Source organism: Staurois parvus, unplaced genomic scaffold (genome assembly GCF_062004578.1).
Source record: "Staurois parvus isolate SC_StPar_1 unplaced genomic scaffold, SC_StPar_1.0 ptg000177l, whole genome shotgun sequence".
NCBI lineage: Eukaryota > Metazoa > Chordata > Amphibia > Anura > Ranidae > Staurois > Staurois parvus.
In genome coordinates, this window is record NW_028317973.1 from 7,344,303 (window position 1) to 7,371,795 (window position 27,493).

A 27,493-nucleotide genomic window follows, 5' to 3' on the forward strand; every position below is an offset into this window, starting at 1 on the left:
TTGTAGCACTTAATGCACCTTCCAAGCGAAGTAGCTTTTCAGCCTCTTAGAGAGTTTTACATCAGCAGCAGAGCTTGAGATTTGACCCTGTGCTTCTGCCTTTATATAAATGCTGGAGTCTCGTAAACTGGGCTAAATGCCTTCTTTACACAAGGGCTTAGTGAATTCACCTTCTCCTAGTCTGCATTCTGTAGTCAAGTTCATGTGAATCTTCTATCATTTTGTTTCTCCTGAGCATGACTGGGATTTTTATATGCGTATAAGCGACTGTTAGCAGGAACATTGGATAGCATGATTAGCTACTATAGCTGCAATTCTGTATTTAGCTCCAAAGGCCTCTGAACATCAACCAGCTGAGCTGCAAATTACTGGAATAACCCAGATACACACCTAAAATGCTAATGTGACAGAAGCGTAGGCAGGACAGAACACACAAAGAAGATGGGGAACACACAAAGCTTTATTGTACTATGAAAGACACTCAATCAGGACAGTTCATGGCACTCCGCGACATGCGGCTTGTAGGGACACCCACGGTAAGCGGGCTCATGGGGACTCAACGGGACCTTGGTGATGGGGTCTGACCTCAGTACAGCTCCCACACAGCTTATTAGGGACAACATCAGGCTCACGGGGGCTCAACGGTACTTTGGCTGTGGAGTCTGGCCTCAACACAGCTCCCACACAGCGTACTAGGGACAACAGTCTCACGGGGACCCAACGGGACTTTGGCTGTGGAGTCTGGCCTCAACACAGCGTACTAGGGACAACAGGCTCACAGGGACTCAACAGGACTTTGACTAGGGGGGCTGACCTTAGCACAGCTCCCACCCAGCTTTCTAGGGACATCAGGCTCACTGGGACTCAGCAGGTAGTGATGGCTCAAGCACTCAGGGGTATCCCAGGTAGCTATACTCCAGGCACGCCATGGGGCGGTTCGAGTAAGGGTAGTCTGGGCATGCAATAGGGGCAGCTCATGACAAGGGTGGTCTGAGCGCACAATAGGGGCAGTTCATGACAAGGGTGGTCTGAGCGCACAATAGGGGCAGCTCATGACAAGGGTGGTCTGAGCGCACAATAGGGACAGTTCATGACACGGGTGGTCTGAGCGCACAATAGGGACAGTTCATGACACGGGTGGTCTGAGCGCACAATAGGGACAGTTCATGGCACTGGTGGTCTGTGCGCACAATAGGACAGTTCATGACACGGGTGGTCTGTGCGCACAATAGAGACAGTTCATGACACGGGTGGTCTGTGCGCACAATAGAGACAGTTCATGACATGGGTGGTCTGTGCGCACAATAGGGACAGTTCATGACACGGGTGGTCTGTGTGCACACTAGGGGCAGTTCATGGCTTCTAGGGACACTCACGATAGGCGTCTTACAGATGCTCAGCAGCAGGCGGCTTCCAGGGGGAGGGTAGGCGACTTGCGGACGCTCAGCAGCAGGTGGCTTCCAGGGAGGTAGATGACTTACGGACGCTCAGCAGCAGGCAGCTTCCAGGGAACCAGCAATCAGCAGACAGGGCGGCTTCCCAGGGACCCTCAGCAACAGATGGCAGCCCTCACAGCGGCCAGCATTTCAGGGGACAGCAGCGATTAGCAGGCAGGGACCCTCACAGCGGCCAGCTTCTCCAGGGGCCCAGCGATCAGCAGGCAGGAATCCTCACAGCGGCCAGCTTCTTCAGGGGACCAGCGATCAGCAGGCAGGGGCCCTCTTGGCCAGCTTGCTAGGAACAGCAGCAGGAGAAATGGCTGTGGGGTCTGACCTTTGAGGAGGGGGGCTCATGCAGAGCGCTCACCGGGGATAGCTGCGGAGGCCCGGTCCCCACCCGGACCTCCCACGACAGCGGCGGCGGCAGGGCCAAGGGAGAGCGGCCGGACAGCGCAGGAGGAAGGGGGAGAGACCGTGGTCTCGCGCTGGCCTTTTAAAAGCCGCGTGGGGCGCCTCCGGGTTGCCCCGGAACGAGGCACGCCCCCCTCACTCCAGCCACGCGAAGGGAGCGCGGCGTTTGTCTCCGACAGGGCGCTGAGCACGGGAAGCCCTGTGCCCGCCGGGGGTGTGCAGAGAGCTCCCAGCTGTGTGCGGCGAGGGGGGGGAAGGGCGTGAGCAGGCGGCACATGTGACAACTAAATTTGATTTCTTTGCAGCTGCTGCAAGAATATTCCCACTGTCCTCTGGGCTGTAATGAATTGTTTCACATTTACTTAATAAGTAAAGAAATTTTGTTTTATTTCATGGTTATAAGATGAATCCTGCTAAAGACAGTTTTGCGGCTAAGCTTAGTACACAATATAAACCCAGTACAAGTTAGAGAAGGCAGCAACCCTTTATGTAAAAAAAATACACTGAATACATGCCTCACAACAGTCATACAAATATGGAAGTATTATTAAAAGAAAAGGAATTCTATATGGCACACCTTCTCAGCAGCATGCCACTCTTTCTCAGCAGCATGCCATAACGGACAGTGAAGGGAGGAAGCACAAACATAGCAATTTTTTCACTGACTAAAGCTGACTTCCACTGAACATTCTTTGTTCAGATTTTAGCCAGTGTGTAATGAATCACCAAAAATTTGCTCAGCGGGTGGCCCCGTCGGTCACCTCCCACCCTACATCTCTCAGTTGAAAAATCAAAGGAAACGAGTAGAAAATTGTTAGCTGAACAGTGGATGCACAAATCAGATGCAGCTGCTGTTTGGGTATTTTGACAGATGGTGGGCCTGGCTGTCAAAATACAATAATCATATGGGGAGATTTGTCCATCTGCAGTGTGTAGCATAGGTGAGGAAATCTTTTAGATTTTTTTTTTTTCTGTTCAGCTTACCAGCTGAATGGAAAAAATCCTATTTGTTTATCACCAGTTTTAGTCTTTTACTTTTTAGAAAGTCAAGATTTGCATAGGAATCTCAGGATGCTGTAAACGTGGGCAGCTTTGTGTGCTTTCTATAGAGCCTGGCAATTAGATTAATAGACCTGTACATACTGGCTTAATTTACACACATAACATAAATAATTAGATATAAATCAATATGTTATGTTCTGTGAACTAAATGTTTTTTTTTGTATAGCCATTTTTCTATAAAAAGGCTGTCCGCCGTTGGGACACAAGATGGAAGGTCTTTCCATGAATAGAGATTGCAGCCTGCATACTTACTAATGAGGCTAGTCCACCAATCCACACAGCATTCCTGTTCTTGTATTTTTAGTAGGATAACATGACTGATTAATTGTGTGCGCGGCAAAGCAGCCTCCACCTGGGCCACCATGTTTAGGGAAAGTGAGGGCTATCAATCAGGCTGGAAATATTTACCCAGAGTTAGTAGCAGTTAGTCTGCCTATTACAGACTTTCAAGACTTGGCTCAGCACTCCTGCATACTGCTCGTTTCAGTTAAAGTCCCTCACTTTTAATGCTAGGGAGTAAATGTAACTGAAGGCGTGTTTTTTTTACTTGAGGTTGAATTATCACAAATAGGTTCTGAAACTTCACTTTGAAGCCTCTTTGAAATATTCATTCAAATTTAAAGGCCAAGCTTACTGAACTTGTCCGTAAATGAAAGGTTTTTCAAAGCAACTCAAAGAAAAAAATTGAAATGTACAGTAGCCATCTCATGATATTTAGTGTGGATTTGTATTGGTGGGGAAGTGCGTTTATGCCTCACTTATCCACAGTCTATTGAAAATGAAAACCCAGATACAGTTGCAAGAAAAAGTATGTGAACCCCTTGGGATTACGTGGAGTTTTGCATGAATTGGGCATAAAATATGCTCTGAACGTCATCTAAGTCACAACAATAGAAGAACACAGTCTGCTGAACATAATACTACACAAACATTAGATGTTGCCATGGTTTAATTGCACATAACATGTAAACATTCACAGTGCAGGGAGGAAAAAGTATGTGAACCTTTGGACTTAACTGGTTGACCCTCCTTTGGCAGCAATAACCTCAACCAAACGTTTCCTGTAGTTGCAGATCAGACCTGCACAACGATCTGGAGTAATTTTGGACCACTCCTCTTCACAAAACTGTTTCAGTGTAGCAATATTCTTGGGATGTCTGGTGTGAATCGCTCTCTTAAGGTCATGCCACAGCATTTCAATCGGGTTGAGGTCAGGACTCTGACTGGGCCACTCCAGAAGGCGTATTCTGTGCAGCAAAGCAGCCCCAAACCATGATGCTCCCTCCGCCATGTTTTACAGTGGGGATGAGGTTTTGATGTTGGTGTGCTGTGCCTTTTTTTCTCCACACATAGTGTTTTGTGTTCTTCCCAAACAACTCAATCTTGGTTTCATCTGTCCACAGTATATTTTGCCAGTAGTGCTGTGGAACATCCAGGTGCTCTTTTGCAAACTTCAAACGTGCTGCAATATTCTTTTTGGACATGGCTTCCTCCGTGGTGTCCTCCCATGTACTCCATTCTTGTTGAATGTTTTCCTTATTGTAGATGTGTCAACAAAAATGTTAGCATGTGCCAGAGATTTCTGTAGGTCTTTAGCTGACACTCTGGGATTCTTCTTTACCTCATGCAGCATTCTGCGCTGTGCTCTTGCAGTCATTTTTACAGGACGACCACGCCTAGCGAGAGTAGCAACAGTGCTAAACTTTCTCCATTTGTAGACAATCTGTCTTACTGTGGACACATGAACATCAAGGCTTTTGGAGATAGTTTTGTAACCCTTTCCAGCTTCATGCAAGTCAACAATTCTTGATGGTAGGTCTTCTGAGAGCTCTTTTCTGCGAGGCATGGTTCACATCAGACAGTGCTTCTTGAAACCAGTAAACCCAAAACAGGTGTGTGTTTTTTTAAGGGCAGGACAGCTGTCAGCAACACATCCAATATCATCACACTGATTAGAGTCAAGGTTGGCTCACTCCTGGCTCCAATTAGCTCTGGGAGAAGTCATTAAGCTAGGGCCTCACATACATTTTCCTCCCTGCACTGTGAATGTTTACATGTTATGTGCAATTAAACCATGGCAACATCTAATGTTTGTGTAGTATTATGTTCAGCAGACTGTGTTCTTCTGTTGTAACTTAGATGACGTTCAGAGCACATTTTATGCCCAATTCATGCAAAACTCCACGTAATCCCAAGGGGTTCACATACTTTTTCTTGATACTGTACTTAAGGTGAAATATATATATATATATATATATATATATATTATATAAAATTTTATTGTTTTTTACTGTTGAACTTTAAGGAGCCTTTTTAGGGTAGTTTTTAGCTTTGATTACAGTGTAAACAGATATTTGTGACCCAGATTCTCTTTTATAGTGTGAAATAGGTGGATGCTTTACAGGAGTTTTTAAAGTAGCAATTGATTTGTTATAAGCAACCGGAAGATTTTCTTTCCTGTTACCACATACTTTTGATGCATGAGCCCCAAAATGTTTTGGTAAATTAGTCGAAATACATGATATCCTGTTCTGTTCCAGCCCTAATAGTCACTGTTGTATGTGCTGCTCTGATGCCATTTGTCCTTGTCTCCCTGTTGCTGCTTCCCTATTTGCCACTGGAAAGGATTTGAGGAGTTAGTCCATTACTTCTCTGATAAAGCGTGGTATAGTACTATTTAAAATTACTTCCCATGTACTGCTTACCTCTGTCTGTTGACATCACACTGTGGAATCATTTACTCCTGCATGTTGCACGATCCATACTGTCTTGCATGCAACAGTCAAGTTTTTACACAGAGGGCTCTTGTCTTTTTTTTAAAGGTTTTTGTGACTTGTGTTGTACTTTTCTGAGTGTACAGACATGGATACAAAAGTGGCAAGCTGCTCAATAAATATGAAACTAATGCTATATACCCAAGTGGATACCAACACTTATAGCATTGTACCATACAGCTTTGAATAAATTAATTGGAAATGTATGTGAAAGCAACCCACTACATCCTGTAAAAGTGGACCCTTTATTAAAGCTGAACTCCATAAATCATATAAAATATGTCCTTGCACTATTGCCCCCTGCACTTCAAGGGTTAAATGCTTGTTGCCACACTAAGGGATAGGGTAAGTAGTACAGCTTATTCCTGCACTCCTAGACTAAACAAACTTTGAACCCTTGCAATTTGGAGGGCCCCCACAAAAGTATATTTTGTCTAATTCTCAGAGTTCAGCTTTAAAGCTGAATTCCAGGTTCCCTGGCATTTTAAATAATTTGAGCCAAGCTGACCCAAATGTACTATTTCCATTACAAAATGAACTCTGTACACTGTATCATATTGTAGTTGCATCAGCTACATACGGTATGCAGTGCTGTGTTTGACATCTACTGCAAGAACAAATTTGAGTCAACCTTAATGCTTTTCAGTCATTTAGGAAAAACCTTGTGTTTTATTAATGAATACAAGGCTTCATCTGATTGGCTAAGATACAGAGGCAAGTGAATGATGTCACAAACTTAACCTCAGACAGTCAAAGGTTCTGTCCATTCTTCTAGCTTCACAGAAACCTGTCAGGCATTTGACAGGCATACCCTGCACATTCTTGCCTTTAATTACTGGATTACATTGATGGTATCATTGGGGGTTGGGTATAGGAACGTGCTGTTCTACAGACATTGTGTAATTAAAAAGTGGTCCTGAACAAACAAGCAGCTGCAGAATGCCTGCTTTGACACAGTACTGATTAGATGAAGGGTTTTTCTTACACAATATTAATTGTCAATGCTCTACAGTATATACATGTTGTTTCAGATGGTACATTCAGTGCTTTGAAAAAGTATTCATACTCCTTGAAATTTTCCACATTTCGCAATGCTACAACCAAAAACGTAAATGTATTTTATTGGGATTTTATGTGATAGACCAACACAAAGTGGCACATACAGTGAAGGAAATAAGTATTTGATCCCCTGCTGATTTTGAATGTTTGCCCACTCACAAAGAAATGATCAGTCTAAAAATCAAATGGTAGGTGTATTGTAACACTGAGAGACAGAATAGCAACAAAAAATGCAAAATAAATGGATGTCTAACAAATTATACGCTGATTTGCATGTTCATGAGGGAAATATTTGATCCCTATCATTCAGCAGGATTTCTGGCTACCAGGTGTCTTTCATACAGGTAACAAGCTGAGATTAGAAGCCGTCTCTTAAAGGGAGCACTGCTAATCTAATTTTTTTACCTTTATAAAAGACACCTGTCCACAGGAGCAATCAAACAATCAGATTCCAAACTCTCCACCATTGCAAAGACCAAAGAGCTGTCCAAGGATGTCAGGGACAAGATTGTAGACCTACACAAGGCTGGAATGAGCTACCAAACTATTGCCAAGCAGCTTGGTGAGAAGGTGACAACAGTTGGTACAATCATTCGCAAATGGAAGAAACACAAAACAACTGCCAATCTCCCTAGGTCTAGTGCACCATGCAAGATCTCACCTCGTGGCGTGTCAATGATCATGAGAACAGTGAGGAATCATCCCAGAACTGATCGTGATGATCTTGTCAATGAAATCCAGGCAGCTGGGACAAAAGCAGAATGCTTCCACCACCATGTTTGACAGTTGGTATGGTGTTCTTGGGGTCATAGGCAGCATTCCTCCTCCTCCAAACACGGAGAGTTGAGTTGATGCTAAAGAGCTCGATTTTGGTCTCATCTGACCACAACACTTTCAACCAGTCCTCCTCTGCATCATTCACATGTTCAGTGGCAAACTTCAGACGGGCCTGGACATGTGCTTTCTTGAGCAGAGGGACCTTGCAGGGACTGCAGGATTTCAATCCTTGTTGGCGTATCGGCGTAGTGTGTTACCAATTGTTCACCTAATTTTCAAATTTCTTTACATTATTACCTACAGTACATGGAACATTCCTATTATGAGTTAATTCCGCATAGTTGCATAAAGAACTAAAACATAATTTCAAACTGACTTTATCAATCCAGTGTAAAGATCAGGGCTCTGTGGGGGCCAAACCATCACTTCCAGGACTCCTTGTTCTTTATGCTGATGATAGTTCTTAAAGCGGAGTTCCAGTCTCCTCAGCACTTTTCTATAAAAAGCACCTCAGTGATTCTCTTCAGTTGCAGTATATAATTAGGACAGTGTTCTAAGTGTATGTCGTTTGCTTACTTGTAAATGTGACATTCCTCAGCAGGATCCCGGCAGGCAGGCAGCGGCCAATACTAGTGTGGGCATCTGAAGCTAGCTCCTACTTTCTTCTGGATTCGGTGCAGCTGGCTACCCAACATGCACCTCCTGATCTTGCGCTTGCGTTGTAAGGACACAGGATGGCACACTGTTGTTTGTAGGTTGCCATAACAATGGAGGTGGCGACGGAAGATCCCGCCCTGTTGTTATGGCAACATGTCAATCATTCCTCCCGATAACTTCACTTCGGGTCAAAAAATCCTGCAAGACTTCACCATTAGGCTTCCCAAAGACACCTGGGAAAACCAATGGCAATTTCCCAAGAGTCCTAGGGAATCGCCTAATGATGAAATCGCCTAGGCAGATTGTTCTGCGGGTGGGCATTGTATGGCAAGGATCATGGAAAAAAAGGGTGGAACTCTGCTTTAATAACATCGGCTGCATGTTTGTGTCGTTGTCCTGTTGCAGAATAAATTTGGGGCCAATCACGCAGCTACCTGATGGTATGGCATGATGGATATGTATCTGCCTGTATTTCTTAGCATTAAGGACACCATTGATCCTGACCAAATCTCCAAATTTGCAGGGAACCTTCACTGTTGAACAGACACTTATTATTGTACCACTCTCCTGCCCTTTACAAACAAACTGCCTCCTGCTACAGCCAAATATTTAAAATTTTTAATCCTCTGTCCAGAGCACCTGCTGCCATTTTTCCCCACTCCATTTTCTATGTTTTCATGCTTAGGATGTGGAAACAAGGCTAAGCAACTCAACAGTGTATCACAGCCCAACCGCGGCAAACCTCGTCGCCCAAAAGAAGCTCCTGCTCCACCAGCAGGAGCTTCACCATGATTGTAGTGTGAAGGAACTATTCACATCTGAGAGTTTTGTAGCTTGAAGTTCTAAGACGCTCCACCAGCAAAAACCCATTGTATTCAATAGCCCTTCTAAGCCATCTGCGTGTCCTCCCACTTGTAGATGAACACCTGTCACTCCAAAAAGTACATAAACTGCTTTTTTTGGCAGAATTGAGCATTTTTGGCCCTATAGACTTAAATGGGAACGCCTGAAAATGATTGATTCAAGTGCTTTTTCAGGCATGTTTTTTTTTTTTTTTGCCAATATTAACTGATCTCCCCCCCCTAGTGATTTCCATGGACTAAAACAAAAAGCCTGAAGCTTGAATACACATGTGAAACGCCTTTAATACAGTTCTGAAAACACCTGTATACACTTGCAAAAATAATCAAAAAAAGCTCAAACGACTGAAAATCGTTGTTCTCAGGTGTGAATGCAGCCCAAGCCTGACACAGAGCATGCTCAATGTACTTTAAAATAAACCTTGTTTGGGAAATTCACCAAACCCTCAATATTAATATTTACTCTGTTAGGTCACATTCTATTAACTTATCATGTCATTCTGCATAATGGGGTGAAAAGCAATTTTAAAGTTAACATTTTTCATGCCTAGGGTTAGATTTACAGCTCAGGAGGTTTATCCCTAAACCCTCTGTTGTAATGCAATGATTTCAATACTTTCTTGGGAGCAGTATGTAAATCAGAAGCTCTGACTGCACTCTGACCTTCTAATTGCATACTTATTCTAGGTCGGTAATGCAAAAGTTGTTGAAGCCAAAGATACCCAGGCAGGTAGTATTTCTAGAAAGTAGCACCCATGTGTTTAGTTATTTTTCTACAGTAAAATGCCTTCATTCAGTAAGATATCATATTTTGTGCATCGCTGAAGGATTACCAAGCATATTCTTTTCAGATGCATTGTCCATGCTACTTTAATTTTTTCTGTTGGTCTCAGGAAGTTGGCTCACTCCGAGATACAGGCTTTCTATGTCCAAAAACCGCTCCTCTTAATTTGGGTACTTTTTACTTCAGATTGTTGTATTGCCAGTAGCGGTTTCTATACGTCTATTTTGGATGGACTGCCTTCTTGAATGAACAAATTCAATAACACCATTACTTTATAAACATTTTAATGAGGCAAAAATTTGCATTGAAAAACTGTTTGCCTCAGTACATACTGTTTAGTTTTGCAGTAATTGTGTACATTTAATATTTGCATTTTTTATTCCTGACAACATTAAATATAAATATGAATGCATAATTTACAGTGGAATGTTGAATATTATTTTGGCTCATGCATAATTTCTGTAATAAACTACAATATGACCTTTTTAGTTTTTTATGTATTTGCATATGCATGTTTGTCAACCTTAATAATTGGTAATATGAAGTTTTGCCATGGAAATTAATTCTTGAGCATTTTGGTGAACCGTCATTTCCCTAAATAAAAATTGAACACTTTGTTTCAGTCCTAATAAATGTTTTCTTTTTTTTCTGCAGTCTCAAATACTACAGTGTTCCAGCAGCACCCTCAGTTCCACAGACCACCCCTCGGGAAAATTAACAGCATGTCAACCTATCGGGGTCCCAAATGAACCAGAAGAGCAAATCCAACAATGTATATCTTCCTACCAGAGTGAGGACTCTGGTGCCAGCTCCATCATCCCTACAAATGAACTAAGTGATCTGTTAAGCACTCAGTTGAAGATAAATGATGGGGAAGACAATCCTAAAAATATTAAAGTGAAACATGACAAAAATCATGCACAATCTGATGAGAACAAAAATGTTAGACCATATTCTACTGACCTTGTTCCACAATTTTCACCTAGTCAACAAAAGGATGTAAAGCCTAAAACAAGTGCAAATGCATCATTGCCTGGACAAGTTTCAAGCCCAAAGACCTTGCAGTGCCCAAAGTCAAAACTGCAAAATACTTTGGCACATCGAGGAAACACTTTATCCTCTCCAAACAGTAGCTCCACAGACTCTAAAATTTTGATGAGTTCATTAAGCCCCTCTTGTCAGCAAGAGAATTTCCTTACCAAAAAGAAACAGATAATACCGAATACCAATCCTGTGCATCAGACCACTGTACATGTCACTCCTGACTCCAACGCTAGCAAGTTGGAAAGGATACAGTCACCTTCTGGTCAGTCGCTATTGACTAAAACCATGCCAGATGGAAGACACCTAATTCATAGTACAATCCCATCAACTGATAGGCTGACAATGCCATCAACTGATAGTGAAGTCAAGTCAAGTGAAGGAGAGTTATCTTCTCAACTGCGAGCTCCAGCAGCTGAACCCTCAAAGCCAGTAAGTAAGTTAATGCCCAAGGGATCATTGCTCAGACCTCCTAGTAATCTTCCTTCCAAACTAAAGGCACCAAATGTTTCCAAGCCCGATGTACTTTCACAAGATGTTCCTAAGGAACCCCCAAAACTTCCAGGAAAGACTTTGTCTTCAGTTATCCCTAGGCCCCTTAAAAAAGATGGTATGCGTGAAACTGATGCTTGCTCCATCCCAAAGAGGCAATCCCGACTCCCTCAGCCAAAATCACATTAAATTAAAATAAAATAGTGATACCGAAATAATGGGTACAATCGTAGTCTCCTGTTTTAAGGAATTACAGTGGCCGTGGTAGTGTTTTAATACAATCTGTTGTCAAGGTTGGGTTTACGGAGAACATCATGGGAAAAAAATTTAATTCTTAACCTACATAAATACCTATGCTTTGATATTGACTAAGTATCCAGTTAAATCAATTGCTTTGCCTTCTACAGCAGTTCAACGGTTATAAACTATATGCTACAAATGTTTTCATCCATTTTCCAGATTGTCTTCTGAGTCCTGATCATCACAGTGCAAATATAAACCATATATTTATGCGTAATATATAATTTACTGCCAGATGTACAATGTATTTTCAGGTTCTATGCAAGTATGTTACTTATTTATCTATCTTAAGATTATAAATTGTATTTATTAAGTTGATATTTGTATTTTGCACATTACCCTGTTTGGACCTGCATACCATAGTTTTGCCCTTGTGTCATGGAGTTCATCCATACTAGGACACAGTCTACAAAAAAACGAATTCGCCACTGAGTAATGAAATGGATTCCCTCATTTTTAACTTTGTTAGTAAGTTTCTATGAAATTAACTTTTCCTTCACATTCAAATTAGGGATCTGGTTGCCTTTTTTCAGTTATGTTTCAAAATTAGGACCAAAAAACAGTGCATAAAATGCTTTAGGGTGGCATAACAGTATTATCAATGGGACTTTCAGCTCTAAGTTCATTATTTAAACTGAAATAGCACAGATTTTTACATTTTATTCTGTGAGATATTCATATTAATAAAACTGTTAGATGATATGATGCATAGAAATATAAGCTTCAGAAGGCTGCAGGAAAGCTTTCACAGAAGTTCACGTTGTTTGCTTATGTTTTACACTAATTAAGGTGTTGGTACACACCAAAATCTATTCATATTTAATAAAAGAAAAATGAAGGGCTTCTGTATATGGATCTCCTTGCCTTCTTTTTACTTTAGAAGCCAAGATGGAAGAGAGATAAGTACTTGATGTTTTTTTGTGTATATATGCCTTTTGAGCTAGGAGGCATTTAGTTGAAAATGGAATACCTGGGGTGGGATAGAGAAGTTCAGCACCTGCCCTTGTGCAGTACCATGTTTTGCCTAATGTCAAGGATTTCCTGTCCTTTGTATACCTCTCTGTTTTATATCTTTGCTGCATACACCCTCCTGTTTTTCTGTTGTGTATTTTTTTTTTTTCTGTTTTTGCAAATATTCAGCAGAGGAAGGCACGAACAATAGACCAGTTTAAACATTTACTTATTTATGATATGGCAAAGGTACATATTGTATACACTGACCTTGATTAACAACCCTATGGCACTAGCCAACAAAGGTGCTATAACTCTTGCTGGACCACTTCACAAGCTGTATCTAGCAGACCTGAAATGGGTGCTTTCGAATTACTAAAAAATGCCTACCTTGGCAAAAACTGACTTTAGATCTTATGTTGCACATGAGAGTATTTCCATGTTAATCACTATACTATTTATATTTGGAGTAATAAGTAATGCAAAATGCCATTGCACTTGCTGTTTTATTTATAGTTCTGTCTTGGCTTTGCTATACAATTTGTTATACATGGTGGAGTACATTTCTGAGGAACACGTTTACAGTGAGCTATTGTCCAAGATGATGATTTATTAGCCCTTCTTAGGTGCCCTTCTTAGCAGTGGGATATAAAAAGTACATTTAAGGCAGCATTATATGGCTTCTCAATAAACATCTAGTAAACATGTCACTTGTAGAATGTTCTAAAGACCAGCAAAGTTACAATGTTGGCTATATAATATATTCCTATAGTTGGGTGAGGGTTATTTTACAAGAGTTCTTTTTATTGCAGCACAAAAACAATATTGTTGGAGCCAGTTCTGTTTTAGGCAAGTTACTTAGATATCCTAGGGCTGCTTTTATTTAATTTCTTCCTAGTGTATGGAATGAGCATATACAAAACATAAGTTGCCTTGCAGACCGGTAACAAATATAATTGGAGTCATTTGTTAAAAAGACACATTGTTTTTACATGAATGTCAAATCGACCAACTTTGTATAAAATTGTCCATGCAGTAGGGACTTCTTGTAATGTCATATTCAAGACATCTGTGCAAAATCAATACTGGGGTGAGAAGCCATGAGCACAAACATCACAAAGCATGCTCCATAAACCCTAAAGCCACCTAAAAGGCTCACTGTTCTAAATATGTGAATATTTCATATTTTAGGTTTTTGTACAGATGATAGAATAGACTGAGTGGTATCACTAAAACGAATAATTACTGTGGGCTTATATGGCTGTGACTTGGTGCTACAGCTTATGGATAACTTGATTTAGCATATGTCATCAGCTGTCTCATTTGAAGTACATCATAACCAATAGTACATAATGCCTGTATAGATATGTGCTATGCAAAACATATACTCTTACTGTCCATCAATAGTAATACTCCTAATAATCTGCTGAAAATTATAGCCTCTCATAGATTAAGAAAATATTTGAGCTGTTCACTTGGTAAGCCCATAACACCTCTCATTTTTCAATATTTACAGGAAAAAATGTTGCTGTCGCTTCCCTCTGGCTGCCTATCTGTATGCAAAGTCCATTATTTCCTCTTCTGCATTTTGATTTTTTTCCCCATTGCATGGCAGAATCTTAAAACCAATAGACAGTGGTGTTTTATTTTTTCAGTCTGAATACTGCAATAGGTTAGTGTAGAGATTTTTTTTTTTTTTTTTTTTTGCTATGGGCTCTCTTTGTGATATTTGGAAATACATTTTTAGAAGCTCACATCTTCTTTTTTTTTTTTTTTTTTTTTTTTTTTTTTCATTAGGTTGTACATCAGTACAATTTTTTTCATGGAGAGGACTAGAATATCATACTAAAAAAAATAAAGTTTATTCAGAAAAGAAACCTTTCAAGTCTTATATCTCGTATTGGTTACATATATAAAGTGTTGTAAGATTCCCCTAATGTAGCAGTATAGTTATTTTCCACTTAGTAAAGGTCGGTTAATTGCATCCTTTCTCAGATCTGAACTTTTGTGTAATTGTTGGATTTTCTTATTCAATTAGAGCCTATTTTAAAAAGGATACATATAATTCATACCTATGTGTGACCCTACAGACACGCATAGCAGATCTAAGATTTTATAGTGTACAACCATGGTATTTTAACAAGTTTTGTACAGTAATCAATCTTTTAAGGGTACACAGATCTAAAGGTTTGTCTTTTTTTTTTAACTATATATACACTCTTTGGTCCACTGCAGTCTATAATACAGGTATATTTTACCAGTAGTGCATAATAGCTTTGCTGTAGATTCTGGATCTTGGAAGATTTACAGTACGCAAATACTTACTAGTCCATGTTAAATAGCCAAATCTGAAAAGTGTGCATATGACTTACATTTTAGTTCGGAGGACAGCACTATTTTTTTTTTTTCACAAATAAAGGTTTTTTTTTTTTTAAAACTTAAACCTTGCCTAATTCCCACTGTCTAGCAACAAAGGGGACCACCCATACCACACTGTCACACTTTTGCTCATTTTGCATTTGTTCAGTACTTAAAGATTTTGACGGTTTTCAAAACTGCTGGTTTGGTGCATTTTAAGATACAAGAGCTCTGTAGGAAACCTGCCATACCTAGATGTTTAGATCTAGATCACTGTAAACATTAGAAAGAAATTACCTCTGTTGATTACATGCATAATGCAAGAGGTGATCTGCAGGCACTCCACCTTTTATTTAGGGTTCAGCCATTTGAAGCTGAGTTGTAACTACCAATATGGGACCATTATCAGTCTTTGTTGAAATAGTGACTAATTCTCCACACAGGTCATAAAGATCTGTCATATTTGCAAACAAATGCAGCCTTGCACATTTGGTCTTTGCAAGCCAAAAACTACAGGGCAAACAACACTTTCAAAGGCCACTCTTCCTAAGAGGATTGTTGTAGCAATTGGCTTGACCAGGAAACGATCCATATAGTTGTCTTCCAGTGACTAGCCAGGCCCAGACAGAGCTACAACACCTTCCTGTGTAGATTGCATGATGGATAACACATTAATCAGCACTTACTGCAGACCTCAATTTTTGCATCCAAGACAGACCAGCCTTAATCATTCAGACTGGATGGTCATATTTTCCCTTTGGTTTTCCATTGTGTCATTGTATAATCCTCACCTTATCTGTATTTCCTATGCTTGCCTTCCCTTATTAATCTTATAACAGTTAAAGCTATTGTAAAGGTTAAGCTAAGTGCATCAATCTTTTTAATTACTACTTGGAGTTTGGCCATTTTTGTAACTTTCAGAAGACTAAAGTTTAAACCATTTTCTGGAGAAAAGCGTTAGACGTGTGCCTTCAGTTTATAAGTTACATAACATTGGGCACAGTTGTATTAGAAGCTGGAAGTTTGCATTCTTCTGCCTTTCTCTGGCTTGTCAACCAGAGTCATCCAGCTCCAATATGTGTTTCTAGTAAGTTGACACAGAAGAATTCCATTTGCTTTTTTCCCACTCAAGTTAGGCTGCTCTAGAAGCTACTGACATCTTAACTTCTCTTGTATAATATTGTGTGCAATATCTGTAAAAGGAAAGACTTAACTATATAACTACTGTACTTTATGTGGCATAGAAGAACGTTTAATTAAGGTGATAAAACAAAAGAAAACAATATGCACTTTAAATGAGCTTTACTGCTTGGAGTTGTGCCTAAAATTATCTTCTTGCCTCCAATTGTTTGGCTTTCTTTACATGTAAAATAATAATAAAAATTTACTTGTTTTATAATTGCTGTGTCTAATTGATCTTTTAAAGAGAAATAAATACAACACCTCTTTGTAGCATGCCTGGTTTTTATTCTGGTATACTAAATTCTCTGAGTTTGTCACGGTTGGTGTCAGGCTCGGAGACCAGTAGCTATCCACAGACCAGCTGGATAAGTACAAACGCAGGTCACCCTGGTGGATTACACAGGCACACCCAAGGTGCAGAGTCTAAAGACTAACCAGTGTTTACCAAAGTTTCTGATTGTGGAGATAGGTTTTGCTACGTGTTAGTACCAGGTCATGGTTCTCAGGATCGCCCCACCAGGAGGTGAACAAGCCAGGGTCCAGTAGCAGATACAGTAGGTAGGGATCAAGCAGAAGCATAGTCAGTAAACAAGACCAAGGTCGGTAACTTATGGTTGCAGGTTAGGATCAAGCCAAAAGTTGGTAGCAGAGATACGGATGGCAGCAGGACTGAAAGAGCAAGATCTTGGCTGAAGAGAGTACTATTATAAATCTGGCAAACAAAAAGTGCAAAGGCTAAAATAGGAAGTTCATGGGAGGAGCAAAAGGGTTCAAGGATTATGAGAAACAAGGTTCAACACAAGATCGTTCAAGGAGTTGTCCAGGGAGCTGTCCAGCATCCCAGGTGGCTTAGCAAAAAAAAAAAAACCCACCAGACATAGTAGAGATTGCAGGTTCAGACCTGGGTCCTGACAGAGTTTGTAATTGTTCTGTACACATTTACTGTATTTTCATGTACATATGGTTTCTTTGACGTTGCTCCACCCGACCCCCTACTCCATAGAATCTTAGGTCTCAATATCTTAGTGACGGGCAGTACACTTTAAAAGGCTGTATTACAGTTAGGAACTTGCACATAGGGCCATTCAACTGCAGTTTGTCCCTCCCAAAAGTTTAGGCTACATTCACAGCCTGCCTGCGATTAGATGTGAGAACCCCAGTGTGGGTTCCCGCTATTAACTTTTGAGTAGGCAACCCCATTGAAATCAATGGGAGGCTGCCGGCTCTTGTAGCTATTCGCCCCCACTCACTAGTAATTGCTCATGAAGACACTGACTGCCCAGAACTAATTACTTGCATGTGAGTGGACTTGATTAGCTACGATAGCCAGCAGTCTCCCATTGCTTTCAATGAGACTGCCTACTCGCAGCTAATCACGGAAACCCCAACTGGGGTTCTCACATCTAATCGCAGGCAGGGTGCATTCGCAGGTGTGAATGCACCCTTACTGCTCCGGGGAGGGAGAGGTGCAGCAGGCTGCAAATGTTAATGGAGGATTCTGCTACATGGGTATAAACTCTACTGAGTGGTACTGGCGTTTTAGGGCCCTGCGTATTGCAGAAGATCTGCATTCCAGACCCTTTTCCCTGAATGCATAGGTTCCTAAATACCAGTACCATTTGGTACAGCATTCAGCCACAGCCTGCCATAGACTTTGACAGACTACCTGCAGTGGAGCACCTGTCCCTCTTGGGTGTACTAAAATGCTTGAAGGGTCGCACTGCAGCTTGTTGGCCCCATGTTTTTTTATTTCTGCACATCCAGTTTAGAAATTCACTTTACCTGTCCTGGAAACCTGACTTTTCCCTAATGCAGTTAGGCAACACAGTTAGGTCTGCTCTCTGCCTCCATCCTGTGATTGGACAGTGAAAAAGCATCAACATTTTGATGAAATCATCTCTCTGATCTCTCCTCCTGTCAGTATGTTTCTTATCCACACATATGATCACGCACACATCTGGTTTCCTAAAGTACTGCCCTTCCTAATCCCAGAGAGTTCAATTACAAGAGGCTATAATGCAGCTGCACACAGGTATTTATACCAGTTGCATTTGAAGCGGATTTTCACCCCCCCCCCCCCCCCCCATTTTTTTCCTCTATTAACTTGCTTACTGGGAGGTGAGTTGTGATATTGCAGATACTTGCCCACCCAGCAAATTCAGTGTTGCCCTGCTGAAAGCCTCTATCTTCTGCCACCACTTTGTCCTTTGCTGCCATGTTGTTTCTGATGTTATCGAGAGGCCTGCTGACTCCTCTGGGTTCAGTGGGCAGGCCTCCCAATGACATGCTGCTAGGCCTGCCTCACTTCTTGCTTTATGAATTGCACACTATGCCTCCTGGGATATGTGACATGTATATCTCAGGAGGCACAGCAAGCACTATGCATTTCATTCACCTAGGCAAGTGATGTGCATGGGGGGGGGGGCAGTGTGTGCATATGGAAGGAGCACCAGACCAAAAGATAAAAGAGTCCAAATTAATTTATTGGTGTTATGGTAAAAGACAGCCAATGCGTTTCAGGGGTCAAATGAACTTCATCAGGGCTTCAGTTAAAAATGAGAACCTTGAATAGACTCAAAGTAAGGATTTCCTGTTGGAATCTGTGCAGGGGAGCTGATTACTGGAGTAGGAGTCCTGACCATGCATGAGCAGTCAAGCTATCTTGGACTCCTATTGTTTGGTCTGGCGCTCCTTCCATATGTGCACACTTTGTCCTGGTAATCTGCTGGAGTACCCACAGTAGGGGTGGCCTTGCCTATTGTGAGCCACCTAGCCTGAGCCGTTGAGCTCTGCAAGTGTTTTTTGCTCTCCTACTACCTTGTTTAAACTTGGATCAAAGTCCCGGCGCCTCTCGGATGCCTTTTTTTCATTGGAGTCTACATTTCAGCAAAGGTCATGGCTAAACAAATATTGTCTAAGGCTTGTATATTTTTACTTTCTTCTAGATGTCCTTTGTGTATTTTTTGTCAGATCTGTGCAGTAATTCAAAACAAAATAACTTCTGCATTATTCCTCTGTCTCTCGCCTAGTGCAGGGTGATTGGTCTTGTTCGCACCCACCTGTATTTGCTGCACCCTGTAGTAGAAGGATCCGCGTGGTCCCACATACAGCTCTTCTCTCTGCTCAGGCTGTGTGCTGTTTGGTGATGATGCCACCGCTACTTTTCAAGCGCTTTCACGTTATTTATACCCATTGTGGCTATTGAAGAATATATTTAAATGAAAGTGTGTACCAACAGAAGCATCTTTAACAAAAGTTGACTATGTCAGAACAGCATTCTAATCACACATTTTGTGAATCCTTCATACTGTATAGTGCGTTCCATTTCATCACTGCTATTGCAAATTTGTCAATTTTTGAGTGCACTAGTGCCACCTTGTGGCCAACTGTAGGAAGAGCTTTGATTAGGCTTGTTCCAAAACAAGACATCTGTGACTACACCCTGTAATGTTGTAAAAAGTGGTCAGTTCTTTAAATCACCATTTCAAATATGCAATTATTGCTTAGACAGGTTTATGATGTTGAACTCATTCAACTGGTGCTTCTCATTTAGTTATGAGAACATGTGCAATGTATTAGTAAAATATGTGTAAATGTTTTTACAACTTCAGAGATTCGAATAATACAATTCTTGAATATTAACATATTCCCATGGCATCATCCTACTTGAGTGCTAATTTTGATTTGTGGTTTGTCATTTTCTGCATTGATTAATAACTTTTTTTAAAATCTTTTGTCAAGTGCTCCTGGTTCAGTTATTTTTGTATTTAATAATTAGCTTTTAGCATGTGCCATAGGTATTGCAGGACTTTAGGTGACTATGCACTCACCCTTCCATCAGTCCTCCCCCAATTTATAGTAATAAAAGTTATATGGAGCTCAGTATGTTTCCATTTCTTTCTATAATACCTTGTTAAAGCTTTAGGTTATGTAAGAGGTATACTGTAAGCTTATTCAATGCGTTTAAAGCTTTCAGCAGATTTTAAAGCCTTTAAAATACTCTCCCTTCAGCTCCATTTTGGAAATATTAAGCACAGATCCTAATGTGGGTGCTGTCACTTTAAAAGGGCTGCTAACATCACCAATCTTTAAAGTATATTGAAAGCATCCTGAAGCTTGCTAGTAGCGTTTTTAAAATGACAGCTCTCCTATTTAGATACAGCTAGGTCCATATATATTTAGACACAGGCACAATTTTCATTTTTTTCAGGTATTTACCAAAACATATTCAAGCTATAGTTATATAATGAATATGGGCTGAAAGTGCACACTCTCAGGTTTGATTTGAGGGTATACACATCCAAATTGGAGGAAGGGTTTAGGAATTACAGCTCCTAAGAGTAGCCATCCCCTAAAGGAATTGGACAATTGAATCAAAAGCTGTTTCATGGCCAGGTGTGGGCTACGCCTTCATTATTTCTTCATCAATTAAGCGGGTAAAAGGTCTGAAGTTGATTCTAAGTGTGGTATTTGCATTTGGAATCTATTGCTGTGAACCTACATCATGCGTTCAAAGGAGCTGTCCATGCAAGTGAATCAGGCCATTGTAAGGCTTCAAAAACTAAACAAATCCATCAGAGAGCAGCAACATTAGGAGTGGCCAAATCAACAGTTTGGTACATTCTGAGGAAAGAAAAATGCACTGGTGAGCTCAGCAGCATAAAAAGGCATGGACATCCATGGAAGACAACAATGGTGGATAATCGCAGGGTCCTCTCTATGGTAAAGAAAAACACATTCACAACATCCAGACAAGTGAAGGACACTCTCCAGGAGGTGGGCGTATCATTGTCAAAGTCTACAATCAAGAGAAGACTTCATGAGAGCAAATACAGAGGGTTCACCACAAGGTGCAAACCATTCATAAGCCTGAAGAGTAGAAAAGCCAGATTAGACTGCCAAAAAACATCTTAAAAAAAGCCAGACCAGTTCTGGAAAAGCATTCTTTGGACAGGTGAAATTAAGATTAATCTGTACCAGAATGATGGGAAGAAAAAAGTGTGGAGAAGGCTTGGAACAGCTCATGATCCAAAGCACACAACATCATCTGTAAAACATGGTGGAGGCAGTGTGATGGCATGGGCATGCATTGCTTCCAGTGGCACTTCCAGTGCAGCCAGATGAATTCTGCAGTATTTAGAGATATACTGTCAGCCCAGATTCAGCCAAATGCAGCAAAGTTGATTGGAAAATGCTTCACAGCACAGATGAACAATGATCCAAAACACACTACAAAAGCAACCCAGGAGCTTTTGAATGAAAAGAAGTGGAATATTCTGCAATGGCCAAATCAATCACCCGATCTCAACTGAATTGAGCATGCATTTCACTTGCTGAAGGCAAAACTAAAGGCAGAAAGACCCACAAACAAAGAACAACTGAAGACAGCTGCAGTTAGAGCCTGGCAAAGCATCAGAAAGGAGGAAACCCAGTCTTTGGTAATGTCCATGGGTTCCAGACTTCAGGCAGTCATTGCCAGTAAAGTATTCTCAACAAAATATTAAAAATGAATATTTTATGTATGATTGTATTAATTTGACCAATTACATTTGGGCCCCTGCAAAGGGAGGGACTGTGTATAAAAATGGTTGCAGTTCCTAAAATGTTATACTTGATATTTATGTCTGCATTTCAAATTCATTTAGATTGTTTCATTTTAATTTATTCTGGTGGCATACAGAGCCAAAAGTATGAAAATTGTGCCTGTGTCTAAACATAGACCTAACTGTACATGCGCGTAAAGCGTATCTTAACCCAAAAAGACAATTTTAACTACTTCCTGCCCAGCCTAGAGTAGAATGACAGCTGGGCAAGACCTCAATCATTCTGAGAAGACATCATATGATGTCTTGCCATTGTTGGCAGACAGCACGGCAGTTGGTGAGCTGTGTTCCTCGAACACAGCACATCACTGATTAAGGTAAAGAGCCAATAACATTGTTTTTTAACCATGTGATCAGCTGTGTCCAATTACAGCTGATCACATGTAAACAAATGCTGATTATCGACATTTCCTTCCCACAGCTCTAAAGAGACGCCGATAACAGGCTTTCCTGTGATGGGTACATTTACATTGATAATCAAGGCACCAGGCATCAGTGCAACCTTATCTGTGCCGCCTCATCAGTGCAGTCTAGATCAGTGAAGAAGAAAATCATCAGCACACATCAGTAAAGAAGAAAAATGATTTGCAAAATCGTATAACAAATGAAAATAATTTTTTTTTCAAAATGTTTACTCTTTTATTTTTTTGTTTGTTTAGCAAAAAAAATACCCCACTGATGATCAAATACCACCAAAAGAAAGCTCTATCTGTCTCAAAAAAGGGGGTGAAAGCGTCCTGTATTGATGTTGTTAAAGTGATATTAAAGTGTTGGGTTTTTTTAAATAACAAGCATGTCATACTAACCTGCTTTGTGTAATTGTTTTGCACAGAACAGCTCTTATCCTCTTCTTTTTGAGCCCCCTGATGGGGATCCTGGCTCCTCCCCCTTAACCAGTGCCCCCAGTAGCAAATCGCTTGCTATAGGGGCACTGGTGCGTGCTCACTCCTGAGTCCCAGGACAGCTGAGGCTCCTGGATCGAGAAGGGGCTCCGGTGAGTATTATGGGGGCTGTGCGGGGAACAGCACATAGGTTTTTTTACCTTCATGCATAAAATGCATGAAGGTAAAAAACCTTCAGCTTTTACAATCATTTTAATGTTTTGCACTTTACCAGTCCTTACAATGATACAAACAATATGCACCTTCTCCAAAAATTAATCCATACTCATCCACTACTTCATGGCCCTGTAATCCATTGTTCATGAAATTGTTTCTTATTGTGTCTCTTCTGCCTCTTTGGAAGTAATCCATGAGCTCCCAAACCTCCCCCTTTCCACTGCACTTCTATTTGCTTGGAACAAGCAGTGCATATTAGTTGTAATCAAATCCCATAATACTTAGTCTATCTCAGAAAAGAACAAAAGAGAGTGCCATTCTTATAAACAGCAGGACCATGAAGAACAGGACGTGATCCAACGTCCTCTAACAGGACGTTGGATCACAGAAGTAACAAAAACAAAAGAAATTTGGAGGAGGCAGAGAGCAATAGTAGGCGCCTTTTTGACTTAAAATTACATAATAAAATTATTTTTTTTGGAGCCAAAGTTTAGTGTCTCTTTAAATGTGGGGGCTGTATTAGTTTCCTTTTTTTTCACCTTTTGATCTTGCTGATAAGTCTGTTTTTTTTCAACTTTAACAGGCCAAGCTCTCCAACAAAAGTGAAAGTTAGATATGTGACTTGGACGAGACTGCATTTGTTCACCACTCCCGGTCACCACTGCGCTAATCTTGATCTAACCAATCAGAATCCATCTGGTCTCTCCTGGAACCACTGATGGAGAAAAGGGAGAACAGCAGGGTTTTTACTTTACCACTTCCTGTCCAGCCCATGTATATAAATGGCCGGACAGGAGCGGGTTGTCATTCATAAACGGCGCCCGCCATTTTAGCCTGTGTGTGCTCACTGTCCAGTGCCTGCTGTGTCCCCCAGACATAGCAGAACACCGAGCGCTGTACAAGACCTCTGTGTGAGGTCCCGATTATGTGATCAGTGATTGGCTAATCAGTGATCACATGCATAGTAGTAAGCAAGATGTCACTTCTGACATCATTGCTTACGACATGTGAAATCTGTGAATGATCACAGAGATCACATGGTACAAGGCTATTCACAACAGCCTTGTACCATTGACAAGCTGTGACCAATCACAGCTCTCACAGTATTTCTCAATGGCTGCAAGAATTCAGCCAGATAGAAAGAAGTGATTGCTTTTACAGCCTGTATGAGTGTAAAAGCAATCAGTGTAAAAAAAAAAAAATCATCACCCCCCCCACTATGTCACTATGGTGACACTGTACTGCTAGGGTGACAGTATGTTAAAACAAAACATGAATAATAATATAAAAAAAAAAAAAAAAATGTAAACAAATTTCTTGAAAAATTACAATTTTTTTTTTTTTTGCTAAAGAGATAACTGAATCAATTTTGGCCAAGATTTATGAAGAAAGATTATTTATTTGCAAATTTTTTATAAGAAATACACTTTTTTTCAAAAGTTTTGGACTTTTTCATTTATATAGCAAAATAAAAATAAAAAATCCCTGTGGTGAATAAATACCACCAAAAAAAGTTTTATCTGTCTTAAAAAAATGCTAAAAATTGCATATGGGTAGAGTGTTGCATGACTGCACAATTGTCATTCAAAGTGTGACAGCGCTAAAAGTGAAAATTGGCCTGGACAGGAAGGGGGTAAAAGTGTCCGGACTTGAAGTGGTTAATACAGTCATTTCTCTGATTATGTTGCTTTAGTCACGGACTGAAATCGTCCAGTGCTTATCTGTTCCTGTCCTAATTTATGACGCTAGCTTTGAAATGTGCGCACATTGGAAGACACTCACGCTGACACACAAGTTCAGTCTATGAATACTTCTAGTTTATTATAATGAGAAAGTGAACTTATATATGCAGAATGATGCAAGAGTCATGTGACAACAGCATAAGCATTATATTAGTCTTTGATTGGTCATTTCCACACGAAAACAATCTCCCTCATGGTATAGGTGTGATCTTCTTCCAGGCCTTATCTTAAAGAGCGAAAAACATTCCTTTGTTTCCCAAATCACACGGTGGGAGGGGGTCTGTGTGTGTGAGCAGACATTTCTTAAGCAAGGATTTCTTATAGTACCACAAAGCCCAGCAGGCAGAAAATATTCACACAACATATGTATTAAAGTATAAAAGTAAATATTTATAAAACTTATAGAAATAGCATATATATATATATATATTCAATAGGAAACGAAATAGGCATTTTATCAAATCCATCACAGTCCCCCCTTAAAATGACTATTTTACTCTGTCCCTATAAAGCCTAGCTCATCTGTCCTTATGTACCTTGGAAATCTTTTATGCTGTACGTTAGACAGGTGATGACTATTTCATCACCCCCCTTGCCACAGACTTTGTACATAAGGAAGTCAGATGCTATCCCTACAAAATTGTGAGATTACTATTGGCGGGGAGGGACCGTAATGGGGTATAAGGTTTTTCTTCATCTACCATATGGAGATCCTCTTGCTCCTGGTTCAGGAAGGTAGGTGTTCTGTTGTCTACTGCTTTGCTCATCAATTTCCTCACGCATGGTATAACACAGCATACAACTAGGACCAGGAGAATCAGAATTATTAATACATTTACCCCTATTTGGGCAAGTATCTTTTGCCACCCACTCATCCAACTGAAATATTGATCCCACAAGTCTGTGATCCCTGAATTCTTTTTCAACTCAACTGACAGATCTTCCAATTTCTTTATAGTCAGAGTAACCTTACCATTCGGGCCAGTATTGTCAGGAATATATGTACAACATGTTCCTGCTCCTTCTATCATTTTACAGACACCTCCTTTTTCTGCTAAAATCATGTCCAGAGCCATCCTATTCTGGAATGTCATGTAGGATGTAGGGATTAACTGGTCAACGATTCCTTGAAGGGCATCCCTGGTGTAATTCACAAACCTCTGTTGGTTGTAGTATATGTAATTTATCCAATCTACATTTTTATTAACAGTTATCATGGGAATCAGGGATTCAAAGCCTGCTTTTACTTGATCTCTGGCTTTGAATTCATTAGGCACCCCCCTTGGGACTCCAATGGCATCTATATACACATGTGGGTCAAAACTTCCAGAAGGAGCTTTTCGCTTCCTCCTATGGCCAGGCGCTGGGTCAGGGGTATTTTCTGCTAGGATATGGAGAGGCATAATGACCTTTGTAAGGTCACACTCACCATTCCAAATCCCTTCCAATCTGGTTCTAATCTTTTGGTTCCCAGTAATCATCCATGACACATGTATATTTACTCACTACTATAGGAACATGCTCATTATGTCAAGATCATATAGATTATGGTCATAGCACCACATGGGGTCTATACTACAGAAATCAAAGGTAAAAATAGCTACATGAGTGTTGGATGAGTTGTACCAAAATATAGTGGTGTCACCTATTTTGGTGATATCCACCTATTGAGCCTCTGTCAGACTTATAAGAAAAAGGATATACAACATAGTTGTAATGGTGTAGATGACGCCTTTTCCTCAGGGGTTGGGACTTTCTTGCAGTGGGAGGCATGTATCCAAGTGTTCTTCCCGGCCACCTTGTCAGAAGGGGCTGTGGTCAGCAGAACTTGGAAGGGACCATCATATCGTGGCTCAAAGGAATGTTTCCTCATAAATGTCTTTACTAATACCCAATCTCCGGGTAATAGGCTGTGAGTTTCTTTATCTGACTCAGAATCTGGAATGGAGAAAACACTTGGACATGGATACGGGTTAATGCACGTGATAATACAGTCACATAATCAGTTTACACATCAGACTGTAATTACAACTGTTGTGGAAAATAACAACCAAGTCTGGGGGCTTAGCTAAACAAAATCTCATAAGGGGATAGGGAGTGTTCTCTCTTGGTGTGTATCTGACACTAAATAAGGCAATAAGCAGACTGTCTGGCCAACTCATGCCAGTCTCTTGGGCTACTTTTAGCATTCTTTCTACTTTCCCACTACTTTGGGGGTGATAGGGGGTATGGAACGCCAGAGTGACTCCTAATGCCGCCCATATTTCTTTGGTTACTGAAGCTGTGAAGGCGGGGCCCTGGTCACTATCACCTCTGGAAGCCCATATCTGCATACAACCTCAGTGGGGAGTTTCTTCGCAGTTGTTTTAGCAGTCATGTTAGTTACAGCAAAGGCCTCTGGCCAACTGGAAAACATGTCCACCACCACTAGGGTGTACTCAACCGTCCACTCTTTGGCTTCTGGGTATGATCAATTTGTATCCTTTGAAAAGGGTATAGGGGTTTGGCCAAGTGTTTCTGTGGTGTCTTCTCTGTGCGTCCCGTATTGCATTTTTGCACAGATGGCACATGTTCTGCAAAAATTGTCAATGTGGTGATTCCAGGCGCTATATCGTACTTGTTGATAAAAGAGTTTATGAGGCTCTTTGACAGATGGGCTGCTCCGTGTGCCCACTGGACTACAGCTGGAAACATATTCTTGGGTAAACAAAGCCTCTTGTTGCACTCAAACAGACCGTCTTTGAGAATAGCTCCTCTCTGTCTCCAGCTTTCTTTTTCTTCTGGACTTGCTGCTTCTTGGAGTTCCTTGAGGTAGCTTCTGTCCACAGGTAAGGTCTGTAAGGTGAATATTGGTTCCCACTCTCCGGTCACCTCTCCTTCCATTTCTGGTGATCCCATGGCCGCTCGTTTTGCCGCCAGATTATTGCCTTTGGCTTCTGAAGA

General features: G+C 40.8%; 1 protein-coding gene across 1 annotated transcript in view; it reads left to right on the top strand.

Moving 5' to 3' along the window:
• The window catches only part of CCSER2 (coiled-coil serine rich protein 2), a 148,182-nt gene extending 131,818 nt beyond the window's left edge, over window positions 1-16,364 (top strand). Inside the window, exon 11 of the mRNA XM_089677111.1 lies at window positions 10,478-16,364. Coding sequence (XP_089533237.1) covers window positions 10,478-11,545 — 1,068 coding nt within the window. The 3' untranslated portion in view covers window positions 11,546-16,364. The remainder of the gene's footprint in view (window positions 1-10,477) is intronic.
• Window positions 16,365-27,493: the final 11,129 nt, after the last annotated feature.